At 38.7% G+C, this 21,243-nt stretch overlaps 1 protein-coding gene and 2 long non-coding RNA genes across 4 annotated transcripts; 2 read left to right on the plus strand and 1 right to left on the minus strand.

Moving 5' to 3' along the window:
* The first annotated feature begins 12,660 nt into the window (after positions 1-12,660).
* LOC116197876 (serine/threonine-protein kinase RIPK-like) lies at positions 12,661-14,658 on the plus strand. Its single transcript, XM_031528143.1, has 5 exons — positions 12,661-13,177; positions 13,280-13,415; positions 13,511-13,647; positions 13,742-13,865; positions 13,982-14,658. Exons 1-5 carry the CDS (start codon positions 12,785-12,787, stop codon positions 14,488-14,490), a joined length of 1,299 nt encoding a protein of 432 aa, XP_031384003.1. The 5' UTR covers positions 12,661-12,784; the 3' UTR covers positions 14,491-14,658.
* A 329-nt stretch (positions 14,659-14,987) lies between these two features.
* On the plus strand, positions 14,988-16,037 carry LOC116197878. Of its 2 annotated transcripts, none has more exons than XR_004155110.1 (2): positions 14,988-15,229; positions 15,306-16,037. It is a non-coding gene; the product is annotated as an uncharacterized LOC116197878 (long non-coding RNA). The 2 variants fall into 2 exon arrangements; XR_004155109.1 differs by having other exon boundaries at positions 15,341-16,037.
* LOC116197877 lies at positions 15,389-18,331 on the minus strand. The gene is made up of 3 exons (XR_004155108.1): positions 18,053-18,331; positions 16,297-17,562; positions 15,389-15,514 (listed from the first exon to the last, which is right to left on the minus strand). It is a non-coding gene; the product is annotated as an uncharacterized LOC116197877 (long non-coding RNA).
* Between the last annotated feature and the right edge of the window lie 2,912 nt (positions 18,332-21,243).

Genomic DNA, 21,243 nt, shown 5'->3' on the forward strand with positions numbered 1-21,243 from the left:
ACCCACACCAAATTCTTATTCCCAAATTATTACAATATTTCCTATATTAATAACATCCATACAATTCATGTCTCATAAATGTCGTCATAATCCATCATTTATCCCATATTCGCATAGATCAATTCATACAGTCCGTGCAATTATTACCAGCTAAAGCTCTTGCAATAATTATAATAATCACATAACCTCAAACAGACGACTACAACACAAACAAAAAACATCTGTCAAATCCTCTTATTATAATCAATCCTATTAATCCCACCAATATTACCATTCACTTAACGTATTATATATTTATATATACATATACATAAATATATATCATTTCACAATGGAATAAGGTATTCACCGTTAACTCCCAAAAATAAATCATCAAGTTCAAGTTTTCGAGATACATGGCTTTGATATACTCCATCCCTGACATATATTAAATTTAACAAGAAACCAATTTATAAGCATATATCACACCACCAAGTAACTAATCATACTCTTTGACAGTACGTTTATTCCCCCTAAAAATTATAGATTATATTGCAAACTAGTTCTTCATTTCAATATGACTTAGAATCATTTTCATGAAAAAGCAATCCAATACTAGTCTCTAGTATGCTTATCTAGCACAAAAAAATAATGAAAGGAGCACCCCATTAACCCCCATGATCTCTTTATAATTTTATCTTAGATAAATCTACAGAATAATGCTTCATGAAATGATGCAAGTTAGTACCCAACCTTTCCTATTACTCAATTCACCATTTGATGTCCTTACCATTAATTCAAAAATCTGAAAATATTCCCAAACAAAACCAATTAATCCCATAACATTTTAAACAGTAAAATGAGCAATTTCATAACTAAAATGTTAATAATCATTTTCACTGCTCACTTAATCTCCATTGAAAACCCATTATCAAGTATAAATAAGTATATGCTTATATATTTCCAACTTAATTTATACATGGATTTCTCATGATAAAATTCAACTTAACAATGATAATTTACACCGCACAACTTTAATTTACACCGCACAACTTCCCCTTCTTGCATTCTCACGTATCACGTTATATATATAATGTATATGAAAGCGTATAAGATGCATGATCGCATAATAATCATCAATTCACACTAATGGCTAGCCATTTAATTCTCCCAAATTTTCAAATTAAATAATTGCCTAAATCCTAACGAACAAGACCGGAAATATGTAACACCTAACACATCAATAATTAAACTGAATTTAGGCTCAACTCTTGTCTTAAGTATGGCTAATGATAAAGGAATCAAAACAAATAGAAGCTGAATTTCATCAAGTCTAGACTTAGCTAATTTCCCACGAAAATTGGCCGAGGAGAAGAAACAAATTAAAGAACTGATTACCGAAAAAAAAATAAGAAGAAAATTCATCCACTATTATTATTCATCTAGACCCGAACCAACACCGTACTCTCCCTTAAGCCTCACCCTGAGCTTTTATTGCACTCTCTTACTTCCTCTTGCTGCATATTCTCACCTCCCTTGAAATTCACAATAGACAATCCCAATTAATCCTACGAGAAAGTTTCTATACGAAAACACTCCCTGATGCGATTCCCGCCAAGAATGACGAGACCCAACAACTAAAGGAACCCATAATTCTCTTCATCTTCGACCCTCACTTCCCTCGGTTGAACTATTTCCTTCCTACATGCATTAAGAGCGTTTTGTGGCTGCTCCACACGTTTATTCTCCATCAGATCTATCCGTTCATGAAACTGCTCAAACTCCAACCTCATCACACGCCTCATCTCACTCATCATGGCCTCTATAAGTATTTTCGAATCAGCCAATTCCGTAGCACCTTTGGGAATACTCTTAGCACTGTTGTGAGACATGATTGCTGCAAAATAAAGTTAGAAAAAAAAAATGGACCTCACAATTCTCTCCCTTACGAACAAATCAGCAACATGTGAAGCATCATCCGTTTTGTGACATGGAATAAAGTATGCCATCTTAGAAAATCTATCCACAGCTACAAAAATTGAATACAGAGCTGGAAAAAAAAATTCGGCCAAAAAAAAATGCAAAGCCGAAAAAAAAAGATCGAAAGAAAAGAAAGAAGACATTGTTGTCAATTTGATCCAAATTTTGTACCTCGGACCATTCTAAAATTGTTATTTCCTTTTCTTTGTGATCTACATTGATTTTGATTCCAGAATTTCATATAACATTCTGATATACTTCATTCTGGTTGCCTTTTCTCTTGTTTCTTTTCTTCCTGAAATTTCCTTTGATCATTAATTTTCCTTGATGAGTTCTTGGTGAATTGTTGCTGGAAAATTTGGAGTTGTTTGTTTAGTTCCAAAAGATCTTAAAGAGAATTATTGAGTGGAAAAAAGGCAGGAGTGGTAAGAACATTAGAGGGTTAAAAGTCACGTTTGTTTGAGTGAAAACACGAGTGTAGAGTGATTCACATTCTTGAGTGTAAACACGTAAAGAACATTCAGAAAATTGTGAGAGTATTCTCTTTGGTTCTTGAAGAACTAATCGAACTTATCGGAAGTTTCCGTGGCGTTCATCATCGACTTATCAAACGGCTTTCCACCACCATTTGTGGCGTCTTCATCGACTTATCAAGCGGCTTTCCACCACCGTTTGTGGCGTCTTCCTATATACCGAGGTTCTTGTTTCGCATTAAACAACGGGTTGAGGTCAGTTATACCAAGGTTCTTGTTTTTGTCGTAAACAACGAGTCGAGGGTTCGTCAATCAAATCTGATCGTGGAACGATCTTGGGTTCCTTTAGTTGTCGGGCCTCGTCATTCTTGGCAGGAATCGCATCACTCCCCAAGTCAGAAACTGAATTGGCATTATTAGGAATTATTTGACCAACCTTTAATTTGCAATTAGCTCAAAGAGCAAGATATATACATACCTATATATATGTATACATACGCCTGCACACACACACACACACACACACATATATATATATATATATATTCACATACACACTTTCAGAAAGGCATAGATTGACCTTAAGAGCTTACTCCCCTAGTTGTTTAAATAAAATTCAACATAAAACAATCCATATCAGCCACATGCAAGAAAATCCAAAGAACAAATACAAAGAAGACAAAAAACACAACAAAATATAGCTTGAACATACCGAACCATGTTGAGTATCGAAGCAAATGCAAGTTTCAGCTTCAATTTTATGGTTTCTTTCCTATATCCTAACTCTCCCTACTTCGTTTCCCTCAATTCTACTCTAACTTTGCACCTTAGCTCTCTCTATTTCTCCTCCTCTGTTCTTCTCTATTTCATTCGGTTTTTTTTTCCAACAGAAAAACAGAGCAACAAAGAAAAGGGAAGAAGTCCATGGCGGTGGAGTTGCTGGGGAAAGAATGAAGGCCACATAGGCCTTTTTCCCACCCCTTTTTTTTTCTTTTTTTTTAATCGACCCGTGTCTCACATGAAGGAGATGGAATTGGTGGCTAAAAGGGACTCCTCAACAGTTGTCTCATCTGAACAGCTAGTGGAGGGGATCGAAATGGTCGCTTCATGCTTGGACTTTGCATGCTTGGACTATGAGGTATGGGTGTCACAAGTAGTGGAGAAGATGGATTTTGCATGCTTGGCCTAGGAGGTGGGGGTCTTACAGGTAGTGTTGGAGATGGATTTTGCATGCTTGGCCTACGAGGTGAGGATCTCATTGCTGATGTACTTGATATGGTTGGTCTCATTGCTGATGTACTTGGCATGGTTGGTTGGGGTGGTGCATATACATATGACCTACTTGGAGCCATCCCTTATCCATAGGTCCATTTTTTTTGTAATCCATTACACAATACAATATGTTATAGTGGATTTTACAACCAAGTTAATATGTTATAGTAGATTCCATTATGCATACCTGTACTTGATTAGAAATTGTTGGAGTTGGTATAAATAGCGGAACATCTTCAAGTCGGGTACACTATAGAATTAATACAAGAATACCATTTTAGCTATAAAATAACAAATAATTATTCTGAATTTTTGAGCTAATCAGTACCTAAACTTGACTGCCAGAGTTGATAGTTGTGCCATGCACAATAAGAAATGTGAAATTCTCATTACAAGCATCCTTATTAATTCTTTTCAATATTTCAATTATTCAAGTGATGAAATTACCTTGTCCTTTGCAAAAGTCTTGGCCTTCTTTGATGGTCTTTCCTTCTCACAGTTCCCCTGCACAATCTACTATTATGACCTTTCCCACCGCAGTTTCCACATGTGAATGTCTTCAGCTTTCTTTTTGCCTTGAATGGATATTATCAGGCAAATCATTGGCTTTGTTTCTCTTCTTCCTAGGCCTCCCTCCACCCTTGCAATATTTAGGAGGCTGAATAGGATCATCTCCATTATGTTCCCATTGGTCATACCCTTTCACTGGGTGGATGTATGGCCTAGACATTTTCTCCCATGTCTCATTCGAGTAATACTGATAGACAAAAAGCTCAGGTTGAAGGTCATTATGGACCATACAAGCTATTGCGTGAGCACATGGGATCCCACTAAGTTGCCACTCTCTGTAAGAGCATGTGCACTCTTTAATGTCCATAACATACTTCTCATTCAATCTCACTACATGTTGCACCTTCAACACTGAGATATTTTCATCTTCTACCCACATTGGAATTCATGAACTACTCATTTGCTTGGCAAGTTCAAACTTGGTCTGTGTAACGGGAGTGATTGGACCCCTATATTATGTCATCTGCTTCTTGATATTGTTCATCTTGTTCATTAGATATACCTTTATTTCTTTCAATATTGAAATGATGGGTTTGCCTCTCATTTTCACCATAGCTGCATTGAATTGCTCTGACATATTGTTGTTCAAAGCATAGTTCTTGGTTGTAGTATTGAATGCAGCTTTTGTCCAATTGTGATGTTGTAAATTATTAATATATGTCCATGCAGGCATATTCACCTCCTTCAGTTCCAAAAATTTCTTCTCAAATTTTGGCATTGTCAGGCATCGAGCACAATCCTACAACATGTTCTTTAACTCTGCAATTCTCCAATATTTCCATATATTAGCCTCTAAGTGTCTCAAACAAAACCTATGCTTTGTTCCTAGAGCTAGCTCTTCCATAGTTGGTAGAAGATCCTACAAAACAATTTAAAGTTGCTCATTAAACTGCATAACACATGGTACATGTCAATTAACACGATTGTTTTGTAGTAAAAGGCCATAGTACCTTTTGCATGCCTGAAATAAATTCCCAGCCCCGTTCTTTTGGATGTGTTATAGCTTCGAAAAGTCGAGTAAGAAACCAACTCCAAGCATCCTTGGTCTCTTGACCAACAATGGCATATGCAATGACATAAAATGAATGGTTTCTATCTTGACTAACTGTTGCTAACAGGGTGCCTCCATAGTAACCTTTAAAGAAACATCCATCTAATCCTTTTAAGAGGTTGGCAACCAAACAATAGTCATTTTTTACATGCATCAAAGCAACAATACAACCTATCATACACATAGAAGATAGGTTTGGTCTTTCAACTTGTATCCCTACAATTAACCCAACATTGCTTGTCAAAAGCTCCATACAGTAATCCATCAGTCTTGCATACCGTTCCTTCTCAGAACCTTCAATAACTTCCCTAGCAATGTGCATAGCTCTGTAAATCTTCATGTCAGCAAATCAAACTTGGCATGTGCTAGCCATGTACTTAAAGGCATCAGCAGCAGTCATGTTAGGAACTTGCCTCATGAATTCGACAAGCTTGTCTGCAACCCATTTACTCGTAACTTGATGGTTTTTCAACTTCTTGCTACATGTATGAGTGAGATTGAAATCTTGATCTGATAACTCCCATGAACTTCTGCTCAAGAAAAAAATATGTTCCAGTCGTAACCTTGTTCACATATATACCTGCATCTCCCATTGTCAATCTTCACTAGTTTCACTGGCCTTCCCAATGCTATTGTGTAGTCCTTCACAGCTTGCTTAAACATTTTCAATGTTGGAAATGACATTTATAACTGCAAATCAACCTGTCCAAATGGTACCCCTTCATTTAATTGAAGAGGCTTAATCTCATCTCGTCCTTCATCATCACTGTCCCCTCTAATGCTTCTCATTTGATCATAATGGTAACCCCTTCATCGTCAGCATCATCAGCTGTCTTTCTTGCCTTTTGGGGCCTCTAAACATCCTCAACATTTAGATACCTAGCCTACTATTACATGCCCTTCCACTTTTGTTTCTTTGGCTTCTTTGACTTTGGCATTAGCTTACCAGAACATCCTGGGTTGCCATTGCTATATCTGCAACAATTTCGTCCTCATCATCTTAATCATTCTCATCATCTGCATCATCCACATCATCTTCACTGTCTCTACCCTCATCTTCATGTCTTGGTTTATAAGCATTATCTTCACTGTCTTCATCAATAACTTCCACTTCATCCTCATTCTGTTATACAACATTGTCACTATTGATAGCATCCTCTACCATGTCATACTCATGCTCAAAATAGAAATGTACTTCTCTATTTTGAGCTTTTTTACGAACAATAGAGTAAAGCATTCTAACAATCGTGTCATTTTCAAGAGGTCTTAGCCGATCCTTTACTTTTAAACCTGAATCCAACCAAAAAACTTTCTTGTATTTGGCATTGTCCCCATAAAAGTCTTCAAACGTCCACTCAATAAATTGAATTGATATATGATCAATCTCGACATAGTCCTATGCATCAATTTGTCCCCCAATGTACTCCATCTGGGGTCTATACACAAGCACCCCCCCATGATGGAAAACAACAGTATAATAGTCATCTTCAGCCATACTGTGAATAAACAAATGATTAAGCCAAAAATCTCAGTCATCATGCAGAAAACAACAAACAGAACAAATAATAGGGGGACCACATCCAACAAACTGGAAAAAAAAAAAGCCAACGGCGACTCAAGAAAGCAAACTGAAGGCCTTTCAACCAACAAATAGTCAAACCACGTGATGAAAACAAAAGCCAACAACAACTCAAGAAAACAACTGAAGGCCTTTTAACCAACAAACAGTCAAACCACATGAAGAAAACACAATGACAAAAGCAAGGGACCACAACCAGAACAAAGAATAGGGGGACCACATCGAACAAACTGAAAAGAAGAAAGAATAAGCTTTTCCTCACTTTGATTGCTCCAATGCATGGACAGAACCTTAGAGAATCTTCCACAATTCCTCACCAACTAGTCTTCTTTCAAATGAATCAGAAGATAGACAATAGGGTTTCAGAATTTTTTAGAAAATTGGGTGAAAATGTCAGGTTGGCGCCAAAAGGGGGGAAGGAACTGATCAATTGGAGGGAGGGGGATGATGCGACTGTCCCTTCATCTGCAATTAAAAAATAATTGTCAACGATGACGCTATCGCCATGTCATTTTTCTATCAAGAGGGAAAACGGAGGGGCAAAGCTGGTAGACGAAATGCCAACGTTTGAGGATAATTGGTGGCAAAAATATGTCAGGAGCAAAAACGGTAGCAAATGAATAAGTTGATGGCGACAGTGATAGTCTACTCTAATATTATATAGATATCAACATCAATTTCATGGAGAAGAACTTCCTAGGATCCAAATGCTATGGTTCATTTAAATGTCTTTTCTTATTTCTTGTATATGATGATGTACTCATTTAATTGCATCTTTTACCTCATTTTAACTTTGTATATATTTTCATAAAAAAAAAGTAGACTAATTTTCATTAAGCTCTGTTTTGTTACCTATGTGTGTGATACTATTTAAACTGGTTTATCCTTTTTGCCGTAATTTATCCTATGTAGTATCCTTGGAAAAAGTATTATGAATTATTATATATTGGCCAGTGGAGTTCTATTTCTAAATAAGCACCATTAAGTTAGTTTTATTTGCCACTAATCATTATCATATATAAAAGTCGAGGCCACGTTGATTAACCTTTTAATTCCGATTAAATGAACCCTTAGCATATGTTTGTTTTTGGCAAATAACCCTTCACGATATTTTATTTGTGCCGCATTCGTATATTTGACTATTTATCTGCATTACTTGTATGAAATAATATATAGATAAATAGTTTTTGAAAGGTCGGTAATCTAAAAGAACTTCTTGAGATATGTGACTTTGTTATGTTTACTAATATACTAAAGACATAACATTCTACTCCCATGAGAGTAGTCTGAATTACTTAACATATAGATTCCTAGGCATACCCTACAAGAAAAGAGACCTATAGTGATGCGAGGAAGGATCTTTAGTGACAAGTTACTAGTGTAGTCAGGGGCAGAACCATTAAGGCTCCAGGGGGGCAATTTTCCCCCCTGACTTTTCCATTTGTTGAAGATTTCACATACAAATTTGTAAAAATTTCAACTTTTGCCCCTAAAAAAAATCAATGCCACCCCTAAATTATTTTATTATTTGACTTTTGCCTCAAAACTTTTAATTTGCCCCCCCTTAACATTATTTTTGGCTCCGCCACTGGGTGTAGTTAGAGTTTTGGCAAAGTGGTTAGCTACGCAGACCTCTGCGTCACAGATAGTGGTGTGATCATAGATCGGGCAATGCAAAAAAAGAAGAAGAAAGGTGTCACTATAGTTGGACCTATGGAGACTCCAATATAGGGGTCACCAGAGGACTAGTTAAAGGTCACATGCCCTGCTCTGGTGACGCTTGTTTCGTGTCACGATAGGTTCATTTTCTAGCAATGCCAAAATAAGTTCAGGAAATTTTGTCAAAAACAAAAATATGGAAATAGAAATATCTGTAGCATGCTCTCGCCTGGATAATGTGCGCTTAGTGGGGATCGAATTTGGAACTAAATACTAAGGTTTTACTTCTTAATAAAAAAAATGAACTGAACTAACCCTGCAATTTTCAGTTAAACTAACCGCGCAATTTTCCACACTGTGAGCATAACTCTGTACAATTTTCTTTTGTGATTTGAATAACTAATACAAACATTGACCCCATCAGTATAGAACCACTAAATGTCTGGTATAGTTAACAGAAATCGACATCTTCCAAATCCAAGCGAAGAGCATATTTCTCGCGAATGTTTTAATACAAATGAATGGAGATGATTCGAACCTAAGACCTCAGAGTTACCAAATCACATATGAGTAAGCTTGGAATCCGCTAGACTAACATGGACTCATTTAGGTGATTTAGCTCCTTCTTCTTAAGTAAGATAATCGAGCTAGAATTTGCGAATAGAGATTGGGAGATTTTTATCCCTTGTGAGCTAGCTAAACTAGAATTTGAATTACTGTTAGTCCTACCATCTACTTTTCCATCCAAAAATCACTCTTCCATCCTATAATATTTTCAAAAAAATTTATTTAAAAAAAATCATTAAAACTAATAAAAATTAAAAATAAAAAGTGAAAGGGGAAAATTGGGAAGGGAAAGGAGAGGGTAGGGGGCCGATGGGAGCCTCATCACTGACCTCTGGTGCCCTCTGGGATCACTAGCGACTTTAGAGGAGTGGCGGCAGACGAGGCCTCTCCCTCAAGATTCGAGGTTTCTTCAATGACATTGGAAATTCTCGAATCTAGGGAGAGGGTGTAGCTGGGAACCCTCAAATCTATGAAGAGGAGGCCACGCCAGTGATCACCCCTATCCCTCCGAGATCGCCAGTGACCCCAAAGGCCACCGACGACCTCAGTGGGGGAGGGTTGGCTGCTGACTAAGTGCTGATAATTTATGGCAAGACACAATAATACAATAGGGATATGGTACGAAATTAAACGTGTTCGGGTTTGGATAAGTATATTTTCAGTCTAAAAAGGTTGAAATTGCATAAACCGGAAAATTAATAGTGCTTTGACAGGTTGAACTTGTAGAAACACGATTAAAGCCATTTAATTAAACATGTTTTATCATGTTACTGAACCTATTAACCTACTTGTTTAAGAAAGTGTTAGTCTTCGGCTTATGAACGACTTAGACCATGTATCTTGTGACACTTTTTATCGGATAATGGGTGTGATTTTGTTTATCTATATTTTACTATGTTAATTGTGTATGGTTATGACTGTATTTACAGTTCAGTTAATTTGAATTTGTGTTTATCGTGTTTAATTGTGTAAATATTGTAGGAATGGATTCATTTTAGGTATCTATATTGTATCGTATAGGTATATATACATGTATACAATTAGACACGGTTAATACGTGCCAAGTCGGAAATAAATCATGTTTGGATTTTTGGATTTTGACATGTTTAATAAAAGTGTTGTTTTCAAATTTAAGCCATTTTAACATAAACTCGTTTAGACCCAATCTGTATAGACACGACTATAGCCAGCTCTAAGCCGCCCCGTCCCCCTTCCCTCTCTGATTCTCTTCATCACTTTTTTTTAGTGTATTTTTAAGTTTTATTAACTTTTTCGAATTTTATAATTTTTCTTGAAATATTGTTTTATGGAAAGTGATATTTTGGATGTAAAAGTAGATGGAAGGACCAAGGGAAACAAAATGCTTAATGTTTAGGATCAAGTTGAACATTATAAAAAATAAAATAAAACAGAACGAAAGTGAAAAGATTGATATGAGGTTGATGATAAAAGTCTTTTTCAAGAAGAGAAAGGAAAAGGGAAAAATAAAAATAAAAATTAAACACTTGGTGGTCACCGAACAGAGTAGTTAGTACTAGCCGATCGGACCACATTATTCTTTTGGCTATGTGCTCTTTGCGCTACATAGCAGATACAACGTATGTACGTACTGCCATAGATGGAAGGCAATGCACAGATAGGTAGGATTAATATATAAAGCCGATAGATTAATTGGGTTGTGTCCATGGAACACGGGGAAGGATGTTTAATTGCAGGACAAGAATGAACAAGAATTGTCAGAAAGATAGACAATGGTGACGCCCCAACAACTGCCAAATGCCCCAATTTTAATTCCTCTTAATCTTTAATTAGCTAGTCAACCAATGGAAACATGCATTAATCAATCGTCATCCCCACCATCATCACCATATATCATATCGCAGCTCCCTTAAATTAAGAGAAGTCTAAGAGGACGACCGCACGGGCTAACTAACCTTATCCTAGCTTCTAGAACACATGCATACGATGTCTCGAATTAGGTTGTAAACATTATTAAAACCCAAGTGTGCATAGGGGTAGGTTTTTGCACCTTGTCGAATAGCTTCTAGACCCTGAGCTAACGGATGACATATTAATATATTTCTTTAAATTTGGGGGAATGGAGACCAATCATTTTTAATCAAGATCCGTAAAAACTCCATAAGATCCTGCCAGAGTGGATGAATATGTCCTGTCTCGATGATTTTTGTATCGAGAATATCATTAATTTTTTCCTGGTTCGAAATACTTCATCGTGCTTGCTGAGCTGCCTTTTTGTGTTAAACAAGGAAAATATTGTCCGCGTGCCAGAAACAAAATCGACATGTTTCATTCTCCACACATTTTGTATCGAGAATATCTGATAATTAATTTTTTCCGGGTTCGATATACTTCATCGTGCTTGCTGAGCTGCCCTTTTGTCTTAAACGAGGAACATATTGTCCTCGTGCCAGAAACAAAAATCAAATGGCATGTTTCATTCTCCCAAGGCAATCCTTAGAAATTATTGGACGATGATGAAAAGGCATGCACTGTCATGAGGTGTGAAACAGCTGATTTTTCTATATATTATCATGGGCGTTAACTTCTTGTAGTTAAACTTCATATGATTACGGCTGCCTTCTTTTCATGGACCTTTTTCATTAGTAAAATTGGTGAAAATTGGAAGAGAAACAACTGAATTAAGCTTTTGACCCATCCACTGTTGACTATACACAAATTCAATCCAACTTTATTACTATATTCCTATGAGACTCCGGATGTCATTAGATAACGAACGTGGACCGAGATTTAATATGTGCAATTAGGCAGCCGATTCGACTCATCGGCATATGTTTGTACATTGAATTTCCGACGGCCTTTGTGCATCCAACTACGAACAAGCTGTTTCGTAATGCTTCGACTAACCCAAAATGCCTGCACGATTAGCAATCCCTTGTCAAATTTTGCTAGCCCAATAAGTCTCGAAGATTCTGCTCTGCTTCCAGTCAGATCAACATATATACACACCCATTGAAATCCTCTTTTTCCTAATCAATTTTTTTCTCATTATTTTTTTAAAGTAATCATGAACAAAGTCAAAGGGGGCAACCGCGTCGTACCAGTGCCTTTAGACTCATGACTCAATTACCCATTTGTTTAAACAAGCAACAGTGGAAATTATAATAAGGATTAAAATATCAAAGAAAATCAAACAGAACACCGCACTATCCGGTGGAATCATTGAGTCTGAACTCCATGCTGCCTGCAAGAAATGTTTTTCTTCTTTTATTTTTATTATCTATTTTTATAATTAAATTTTTTTATACGTGCCATTGATATCCGATAGCTCAATGAACACAAATTACGATCGAGCAAGATCAGCCCATCAATTCACAAAATTTAAAATTGAAACCTTTTGCTTAAGAGTAAAAAACATCGAATTACTTTAACCGATTAATTTTTGTATTTCTATAATTAAAATAATTGAGAAAGTGGAACCCGTCATGGGTTGTGTAAAGGAGTTGCCACCCTCTTTCTGTATATATAGGGATATTATTTGAATAATCATATGGTCATAGAAATCTTTGCACAACCCAAATTAACAAATTGAGATGATGATGACATGAGCCCTACTTATTGAAGTTCTGAAAGAATCATTATTAGTTGTCAAAGAACTTTTGTGTTGCCATTGCCATGGCTGTTTGGAGCTGTCTTGTCCCAGAATGCTGCAGGTATCAGCTGGAAACAAGCAAACAGTGCCATAAACCCAGAAAGCCCACCAAAGAAGAGAAGCAGCAAAATCCCTTCAACAGGCTGTCCCTATCAGATTTGAGCCACCCGAGCTCGACCACGTTGTCGGAGGACCTCTCCGTCTCCCTCGCCGGGTCTAACCTCTACGCGTTCACCCTGCAAGAGCTGAAGCTCATCACGCAGAGCTTCTCATCGAGCAACTTCCTTGGGGAGGGCGGGTTCGGGCCCGTACACAAGGGGTTCATTGATGACAGGCTCCGGCCTGGCCTCAGGGCCCAACCGGTGGCTGTCAAGCTCCTCGACTTGGATGGGCTGCAAGGCCATAGGGAGTGGCTGGTAAGTTGCCCGCCAGTATGTTTTTAAAATTTGTCTGTCCCCTGTCATGATATACTTTTGCAGTGATCTTATCCGGTGTTGTTGTTTGCAAATTTTCTTTAGACGGAAGTGATCTTTCTTGGGCAGCTGAGGCATCCTCATTTGGTGAAGCTGATCGGATACTGCTACGAGGATGAGCACCGGCTGCTTGCGTACGAATACATGCCCAGAGGAAGCTTAGAAAACCAGCTGTTCAGAAGTAAGAATATCTGTCTCCTTCCTCCTCTTTTCTTGGCGATTATGAAATTGACAATTTTTATTTAACCAACCTCATTGTTGAAATTTTTCTCTCAGGATTTTCAGTGTCTCTACCTTGGGCAACAAGGATGAAGATCGCCTCGGGAGCAGCAAAGGGCCTTGCCTTCCTGCATGAAGCAGAGAAGCCGGTCATCTATCGAGATTTCAAAGCCTCAAACATCTTGTTGGACTCTGTAAGCATTCTTTCATGTCTTCCTTTTCTTGCTAGCCCGGGATTCTTGATTCAATGATGGCTAACATCGCGGCCTATTCACTGCCCTTTGACAGGATTTCAGTGCTAAACTTTCTGACTTCGGGCTAGCGAAGGATGGCCCTGAAGGTGATGACACTCACGTCTCAACCAGAGTTATGGGCACGCAGGGGTATGCTGCTCCCGAATACATCATGACCGGTAATTATGTTCTGTCAAATTTCTGCAGAATGTTCACATTTCAGGTCAACTTGACAAATACAACATGTGTGTCGGAGATATTCTCCTGAAATTGGATGTATTTCCTGTTGTCGCAGGTCACTTAACAGCAATGAGTGATGTGTATAGCTTCGGAGTCGTATTGTTGGAGCTTCTAACCGGGAGGAAATGCGTGGACAAGACCCGGCCACACCGTGAGCAGAAGCTTGCTGAATGGGCAAGGCCCATGTTAAATGATCGCCGGAAACTGGCCTGCATAATGGACCCAAGGCTGGAGGGGCAGTACTCCGAGTCTGGTGCCCGAAAGGTGGCTGCACTGGCATACCAGTGCCTGAGCCACCGGCCCAAGCAGAGGCCCACAATGAGCACTGTGGTCGAGACTCTCGAGCCTCTTCTGGATTACAACGATGTCTTTGCTGGCCCGTTTGTGTACATAGTTCCAGAGGATGATCTCCGCAAGGCTAAGAAAATTGGAGAAAAGCAGCGGGAGACGGAGAAAAGGACCAGCCCAAACCATCACCGTAACCACAGTCATCATGTGAAATCACCCAATAGCCATAGAAATGGAGTGGTAACCTCTCCACGCCGTTGCGGAGAAAGAGGGTAGGATTGAGGATTTTTAGAGCATATACACTTGTAAATACAGTTTGATTAAAGGCTTGATGAAGGGGAAGGAAATGCTCTTCTGAATGGAAACATAGGTTCTTTTCCGATTTTTCGGTTGTCTTCATTTGTATTCCGATCAACTCATCTATTAATTGATTCTTTCATGCTCGGTTGGACTGTTTGTAATTTTTTTTTTTCTGCGGATCAAACTTTTACTATGACTTGCGACCATGGTTATCAGAATTGATATTTGAATCGTAGAATCGTACGATTCTACGATTCATGGGGGGTCACCGATTCCGATTCCACGAGGTGAGTCGGAATTGTGCAATCAGGCCTAAATCGCGAGCTTAATCGTAGAATCGCAAAAGGGCCGATTCTGCGATTCTACATTCAGGCCTGAGTCGGCCCAAGCCCAGGCCCAGAAGAGGGCCGAAGCCCAGGCCTAGAGCCTTTTTTTTTTTTTTTCCCTCTCCCGCCCGCCCGCCCTTTCTTCCTTCTTTCCAGTCGTTTAACTCTAATTTCTCCCTTATTTCCAGTCCGAGCTTTGAACCTTCGAGTCGAAATCTTCCATCCACATGCTTCTCCGAGCTTCTATTAACGGTTAATACCTACTTCTTCTTCCGACAAGCTAGCTTGTCCGAGGCTCCGAGCTTCCATCCACCTTCTTCAGGTGACAGAGTGGCAGGTACCTTCTCGGGTCTCGCGGCTACTCCGAGCTTCGACCGGGGGAAGGGCAGGTACAATCTTTGATTCTGAGCTCTCATTCTCCCTTCCCCAAACTCATGCTTGCTCGATTGAGTTGATTATGTACAGATAGATTGAATCGACTGAGTCGATTATGCTCCCAGAATTTCGATTTCTATACTGCCTTAGCAAGCTGAGAGGCGAGGTGGATCAGCGAGGTGGGTCTTCGGGTCAACAGGCTCCATCGGGTTCGTTGGAGGAGTCAGTGGTCATTGGGGCCGCAAGCCGTGGGATTCCGCTGCCGCTGACTACCCCCCTGCTACTCCTCCTGCTCCATTCTTTGTATTCAACAGATCTGTGTTAGTTTATCGCCACTCTCATTTGATGCAGGCATGCTCAATCATGATAACTGGCTTTTTATTCCTATATTTGTCTCCATTCTTTTTCCATGTGAATGGAATGATTTTGTGTTTCAGGGAGAAGATGATCCAGCTATTTCTCTGATCTTGCAGATAAATGCATTCAATCAATACACAGTTTGAAAAATCCTTCTGTTGTCTTGACATCTTAAGCTTCGTTTGACAGAATAATATTCTGACTCCACCCACAAGTTTGCTCCATTCTCTGTTTTCTATACCTGGAAGAGCAATCTTACTGTATCATACTGTCTGCCCAGCGTTTTCTTTTGGCTTGGAGTTTGAAATCATGGATGTTAATATGTTAACATATCAGAATTCAATTTACATCTTTTTTTTGTCCCAGTGTATAAATTTGTTACAGTCTAAGCGCACTGTTATTAATCCAAAGTTTTTGTACTATCTAAGGCCACTATCTTAATTGAATTATGATTTGGACCTTGAATTTCAATAATTTATAACGTTATTTTGTATTTTATGACTTAAAGTTGATTAGTTGATTTGTGGTCTTTATTTGAATGAACAATGATTGATTTTTTTTCTTAGGAAAGTATGCTACATATATGTATATATATATATTAATTACAGGTAGAATTTTACGATTCACGATTTTACAACCTTCGACCGATTCTAGGTAGAATCGCAATTTTAACAACTTTGCTTGCAACTAATATTTAATAGGAGATGTTGAGATATGAGCTTACCATGACATGAGCACCACCATCATGTGGTTCATCCGGCTGCTGAAGACATCCAAGATAGGATCCTCCCATCACAATAGATGGGGGGATCTTCCGTAGAATTATTATGTTCCACCGTACGTAAAATGTACCTATATGGTTCCGTAAGTTTTCTCCGCCACCGACGATACTATAGATGACGAAGATACAGTTACAAACCTCCAAAAACAAATTGATATAATTTTTAAGGGATTAGGGATTGAACTGATGTAAAAAATGGGCCTGTTTCTCCTCTCCCAGCCGCCGCTCTGCCGCAATTCCACAAAATCTCTCTCTCTCTCAAACTTGAATGTGATTAATACCCTCAAACTCAAATGCGACATTAAGGATGCCAAGTCGTTGGTGCCATATGTCCGTATGCTTAATCTCCACTACTTGATAACCTGAGTAGTGAGGTCTCAGATAATAGAGCCTCCTTCTAGCTCACTCACTTCAAGCATCCTCCTCGAGGTTCGGTCCTGTATCATGCACAAATTATGAAGGAAGGTCACATGGTAATCCAGATCAACGGACAACTGTGCAACCGACATCAAGTTGCAATTAAAATTGGGCACAAGCAACACATTCAGTGACTCCCAATCTTCACTTTCCCGATTCTCGTTGCTTGAATTGAGTTTCCATTCGGGATAGTCACTGGATAATTTCCACTAACAACCTACGGTTTCTCAAAATTACTCGAGCATCATGTCATCATGTGTCTCGTGTCTCTTCTGTCAATTATCTAATCATTTCCACGATTAATCAAAATAAAGATGTTGCCTTTGAGTGGCTCAACATCACCATCATCAGGCCTAACCATGCTCAAAATGCGTTGAAATTGGACCTCTGACAGACGAGAGAGCTGCCCGGTTGTGCTGCTACTCGCTAGGCTTCCTGTTGTGCTGTTGCTCGCTAGACTTGTCTACGCTGCATTGGCCTATTGTGCCGACTGTCGGCCTTGTTGTTTTGCTGGTCCTTCACCCATGAATCTTCCTGCAGACTTCTTCTGCTTCCACTGCTGTGATGGCCCCTTCGAGTTCTGCCCAGACTTTCCTTGCTATTCCCAAGTCGAGGGATACATTTCAGCAAAAAAAAAAAAGTCGAGGGATTCACGTGCAGCAGCCAACAAGTACTCTTCAAATGTCCCGTGCGACCACAGTGGTCACAAAGGAGCCTGTCGGAACCAGAATCCTTTCCCCCATTCTTTTGCATAGAACATTGTAGATTCAGGTCCTGCTTCGTGTGCTCTTGCTAGTTCCATGGGCCAGAGAGAGGTAGAAGAAAGAGAAATTGAGCCTTGTTTGGTTTTAGGATAAATTTTAATTTATCCAACTCAATTCTATTTTTTTAGAAATTTAACGTTACAATTATTATTATTTTATCTTTTTTCCTATTCTTTCACAAATTCAACGTTACAATCATTATTATTTTATCTTTTTTCTTTATTTTAATAATAATATCTTATTCATATTTTTTCTAACCAATTTCATAATTAATTTTTTAATAATAAATTCTCTATCTACTTTATATCTATATATCTATATATCTATATATATATATATATATTCTTGCACATCTATATATTTTCAACATTTGTAATAATTATTTTTTATCTTTTCTTATTTTTTTCAAAATTGAGTTGAGTTAAAATTTCAACTAAAAAATCAAATACACCACAAAATTTTCTAATAGTGAAATTAAATTTCACTACCTACTAGAGGAATAAGGACATAAAGCATACCTAATTGCGACGTATCATGATGTATTGATTCTGGTTCGTCAATTTAAAGCTCCAAGTATCACTACTCTATCGGTATCCACACCGATTGCGTCGATGGGTCTCGAGATCGATGGCGCAAGCGGCCAAACTCGAAGGAGACCACCGGATCGACAATGCTAGCGGCCAAACTTGAAGGAGACCCCCGGTGCAATTCTCCTAACTTTTAGACTAATGGACCTATGCGAATCGGACTCTCCTATTCGGGTTGTTTATGCAAATACACTTTCGTATACACATATATATTTTATATGTTCTGGCTTCTTTTGCCATACCGATTGCTCATACATATATGATTTTGGTTTGGTTGGTGGGGTGGGGGGGTTGCATTTGCATGGACCAGCCACATGGCATGCCATTTGGCTTCCATGAACATTCAACATGGCTTCCATGCAAAAATTGCAACATGGCGGCCACTTGTGCGCATTTTTTCATGCGTCTCGCGTATCAAATCGGGTCCCACGAAACATAATAAATCGGTGTTTAATTAATCAGCATATTTAATCTCGGTATATTTAATCATATTAAATGTCCGACTTATCCTATTTGCTTCGCAATTTATCTAAGCCATATTAGATGATATTATTGTCTCATAATAATCCCAATTGACTCAATCATTGTATGTGACACTCCAGGTTCCCTTAGCTGACAGTAATGTTGAAGTATCTACTTCAACTATACAAATAGTAAGCAGCATCTAACAATGCATCATTGAATATTATTGCTATTCAAGTAATCATAAAATTAACTATTCGCCGAACCTATGAGCAATGTTATCACATAGTATAATTCATTTGTCCTCTATATTTCTATTGTGCTCAAGGCATGGCCCGTGTCATCCTTACATGGGTCATTCTTCCTTTCTTGATTCACCAAGTAAGTTTGTCGATGAACTCAATATCCTTATATCGACTCATTTAGGTATGCATACACTTTGAGACTTCATCGACTAAGCGGCCGTGAGATATCGCTCCCGTTACATGGAGGGACAAATTGTATCTTGGTTATCCACATTCCTCTTCATTATTTGTGGCATACCCAATTGCTACCTTTACTGTCTTGCTATGATTGGTGTTAGACATGCATCAAATTACATAACATCACATGTAGGAATCCAATTGACCTCAAGTCAAACGCTATGAGAACTACTAATGATAGTCACTTTACCACTCGTGTAACAGTCACACGACGGGTTAGTCCAGTACACCTTACTCCTAATGTATACGTGTGGTGCAACTCGATGTCTCCACATCCATGACCTGTGAGATTTGGTCATCAATCTACATCCACACTAGTCTTCCTGCATTATCGGTATCCTAGTTAATAATAATACTTCGACTAGGAACATTTGGGAATAGTGTTTATAATTGATAAAATCTCACAATCAAGTCATAATTGATGCATATAGATCCTACCATTTCAAGGATGTTATTGTGTAAAAGTAACAGTACAATTAGACAATAATAAAAATGCATAATGTTACTAATGTCATAAATACATAATTGATAATAGATGGCCTCTAGGGCATAGATCAATTCCCAACAACTCTTGTAACTTGTTTTTGAATCTCTTCATGCATGACCATGGAGTAGACCTTGTTGAGCAAGGGCAAGGGCTCGATGCTAAGAATGTTTGATCGCACCACCCCAAACTCGAGATTGAGCCCATCAGAAATTGATACGCCTTTTCGTTCTTTCTTTCTGCTGCATATTTAATAAGAACAAATAAACTATAAAGATAGATACTAATTTATAGTTAATTTATAGTTTGTTTATTTCTTTAAATGTTATGTTTTTCTTGATTTTTAATTTAATTTAATTTCATGGTACGGTGCGGTGCGGATACCTGCGGTTCTTTGCTGGTGCATATATGGTTTTCAATTATTAAAACCGCAGTGGCTGTGAAGATCCGGTGCACTTAAAGTTCCTGAGATATCTGCACCATAACTGCACTACTGCCATCCCTAGTTGCATTAGTGATGCGGCAGAAGACGTGGCAAATCAGTACCTCGAGAAAAACAGGTTCTGACGATCTTGTCTCGAGGGAAACGGCACCCGGAGCATAATTCATGGCCTTTGGCCATGATAAGACAAGATTTAGGCCGAATTCCATCATTTAGGGCCTCAAACGGGCATTTTTATGTTATTTGGGTGTTTTCGTAATTTTAGAAAAAGTTTATGTCTTTAGTGTAATTTAGGCGTTTTAATCATATTTAGGCGATGTAAACCCTAGGGTTAAACAATTGTTGTCTTTGATCATCTAATAAAGTTTAGACCTACTATGCTCTTTCGTCCATTCTCGGATTCAATTCGAGTTAGATGCCGATTTCCTAGGAATTTGAAAAATTAATAGGGAATTGAAGGTCATAGTTCTGGTATTCTACGGAATCAACGGATCTATAACAGGTTGTTCGTGTATACACTGCGTCAGTTGGTATCAGAGTCGCGTTCTTTCTTGGATCAGCGATGCCGCCCAGAAGAACAGTTAATTAATGTCACGCTGCGGAGGAGGATGAATTGGATTGGAGGATCGAGCATATCATGGATACCCCGCTGGGGGTGGCATTGGAGCGTAGGTTGGACATGGTTGTGGATTGCCTAGCCGAGAGGATGAGAGTGCTGATGGAGGCCCGGCAGGAGGTCGACCTGAGGCGTGGCTGAGTCCCTAATCCGACTGTGGATTCGGATGATGTTGAGTATGATTCCTACTCTGATGAGGACGAGATTGAGTATATTGGGGGAAATCGTAGGAGAGGTCGGTTACCAACCGTAGAAACAAACCAAAGGCGATGAGAGACGGGCCTTAGGATTGATATTCCCAAATTCCAAGGGGGCTTGCAGTCAGAGGAGTTTCTAGATTGGCTAGCAACAGTGGAAGAGGTCTTGGAGTTCAAGGGGGATCCTAATGACAAGCGAGTACAGCTCGTGGCAACTCGACTACGTGGTAGGGCGATGGCTTGGTGGCAACAGGTGAAGCTTACCCATAGTTGAATGGGCAAACCTAAGATCATGTCGTGAGAGAAGATGAAGAAAAATTTGAGGGCTGCCTTTCTGTCTTATAACTTTCAATAGATCATGTACCAACGGCTGCAAAACTTGAGGTAGGGCAGTAGGTCGGTGGACGAATACACCTTTGAGTTTTACCATTTGGTTGCT

The sequence above is a fragment of the Punica granatum genome, chromosome 2 (assembly GCF_007655135.1).
Source record: "Punica granatum isolate Tunisia-2019 chromosome 2, ASM765513v2, whole genome shotgun sequence".
Classification (NCBI taxonomy): Eukaryota; Viridiplantae; Streptophyta; class Magnoliopsida; order Myrtales; family Lythraceae; genus Punica; species Punica granatum.

Bases quoted from the DNA above. Each gene is read 5' to 3' on its own strand.
- LOC116197876 (XM_031528143.1), top strand. From the start codon at position 12,785: ATGGCTGTTTGGAGCTGTCTTGTCCCAGAATGCTGCAGGTATCAGCTG. The intron at 13,416-13,510 runs GTAAGAATATCT...TTTTTCTCTCAG, and splicing joins AGAAAACCAGCTGTTCAGAA to GATTTTCAGTGTCTCTACCT. The intron at 13,866-13,981 runs GTAATTATGTTC...CTGTTGTCGCAG, and splicing joins TCCCGAATACATCATGACCG to GTCACTTAACAGCAATGAGT.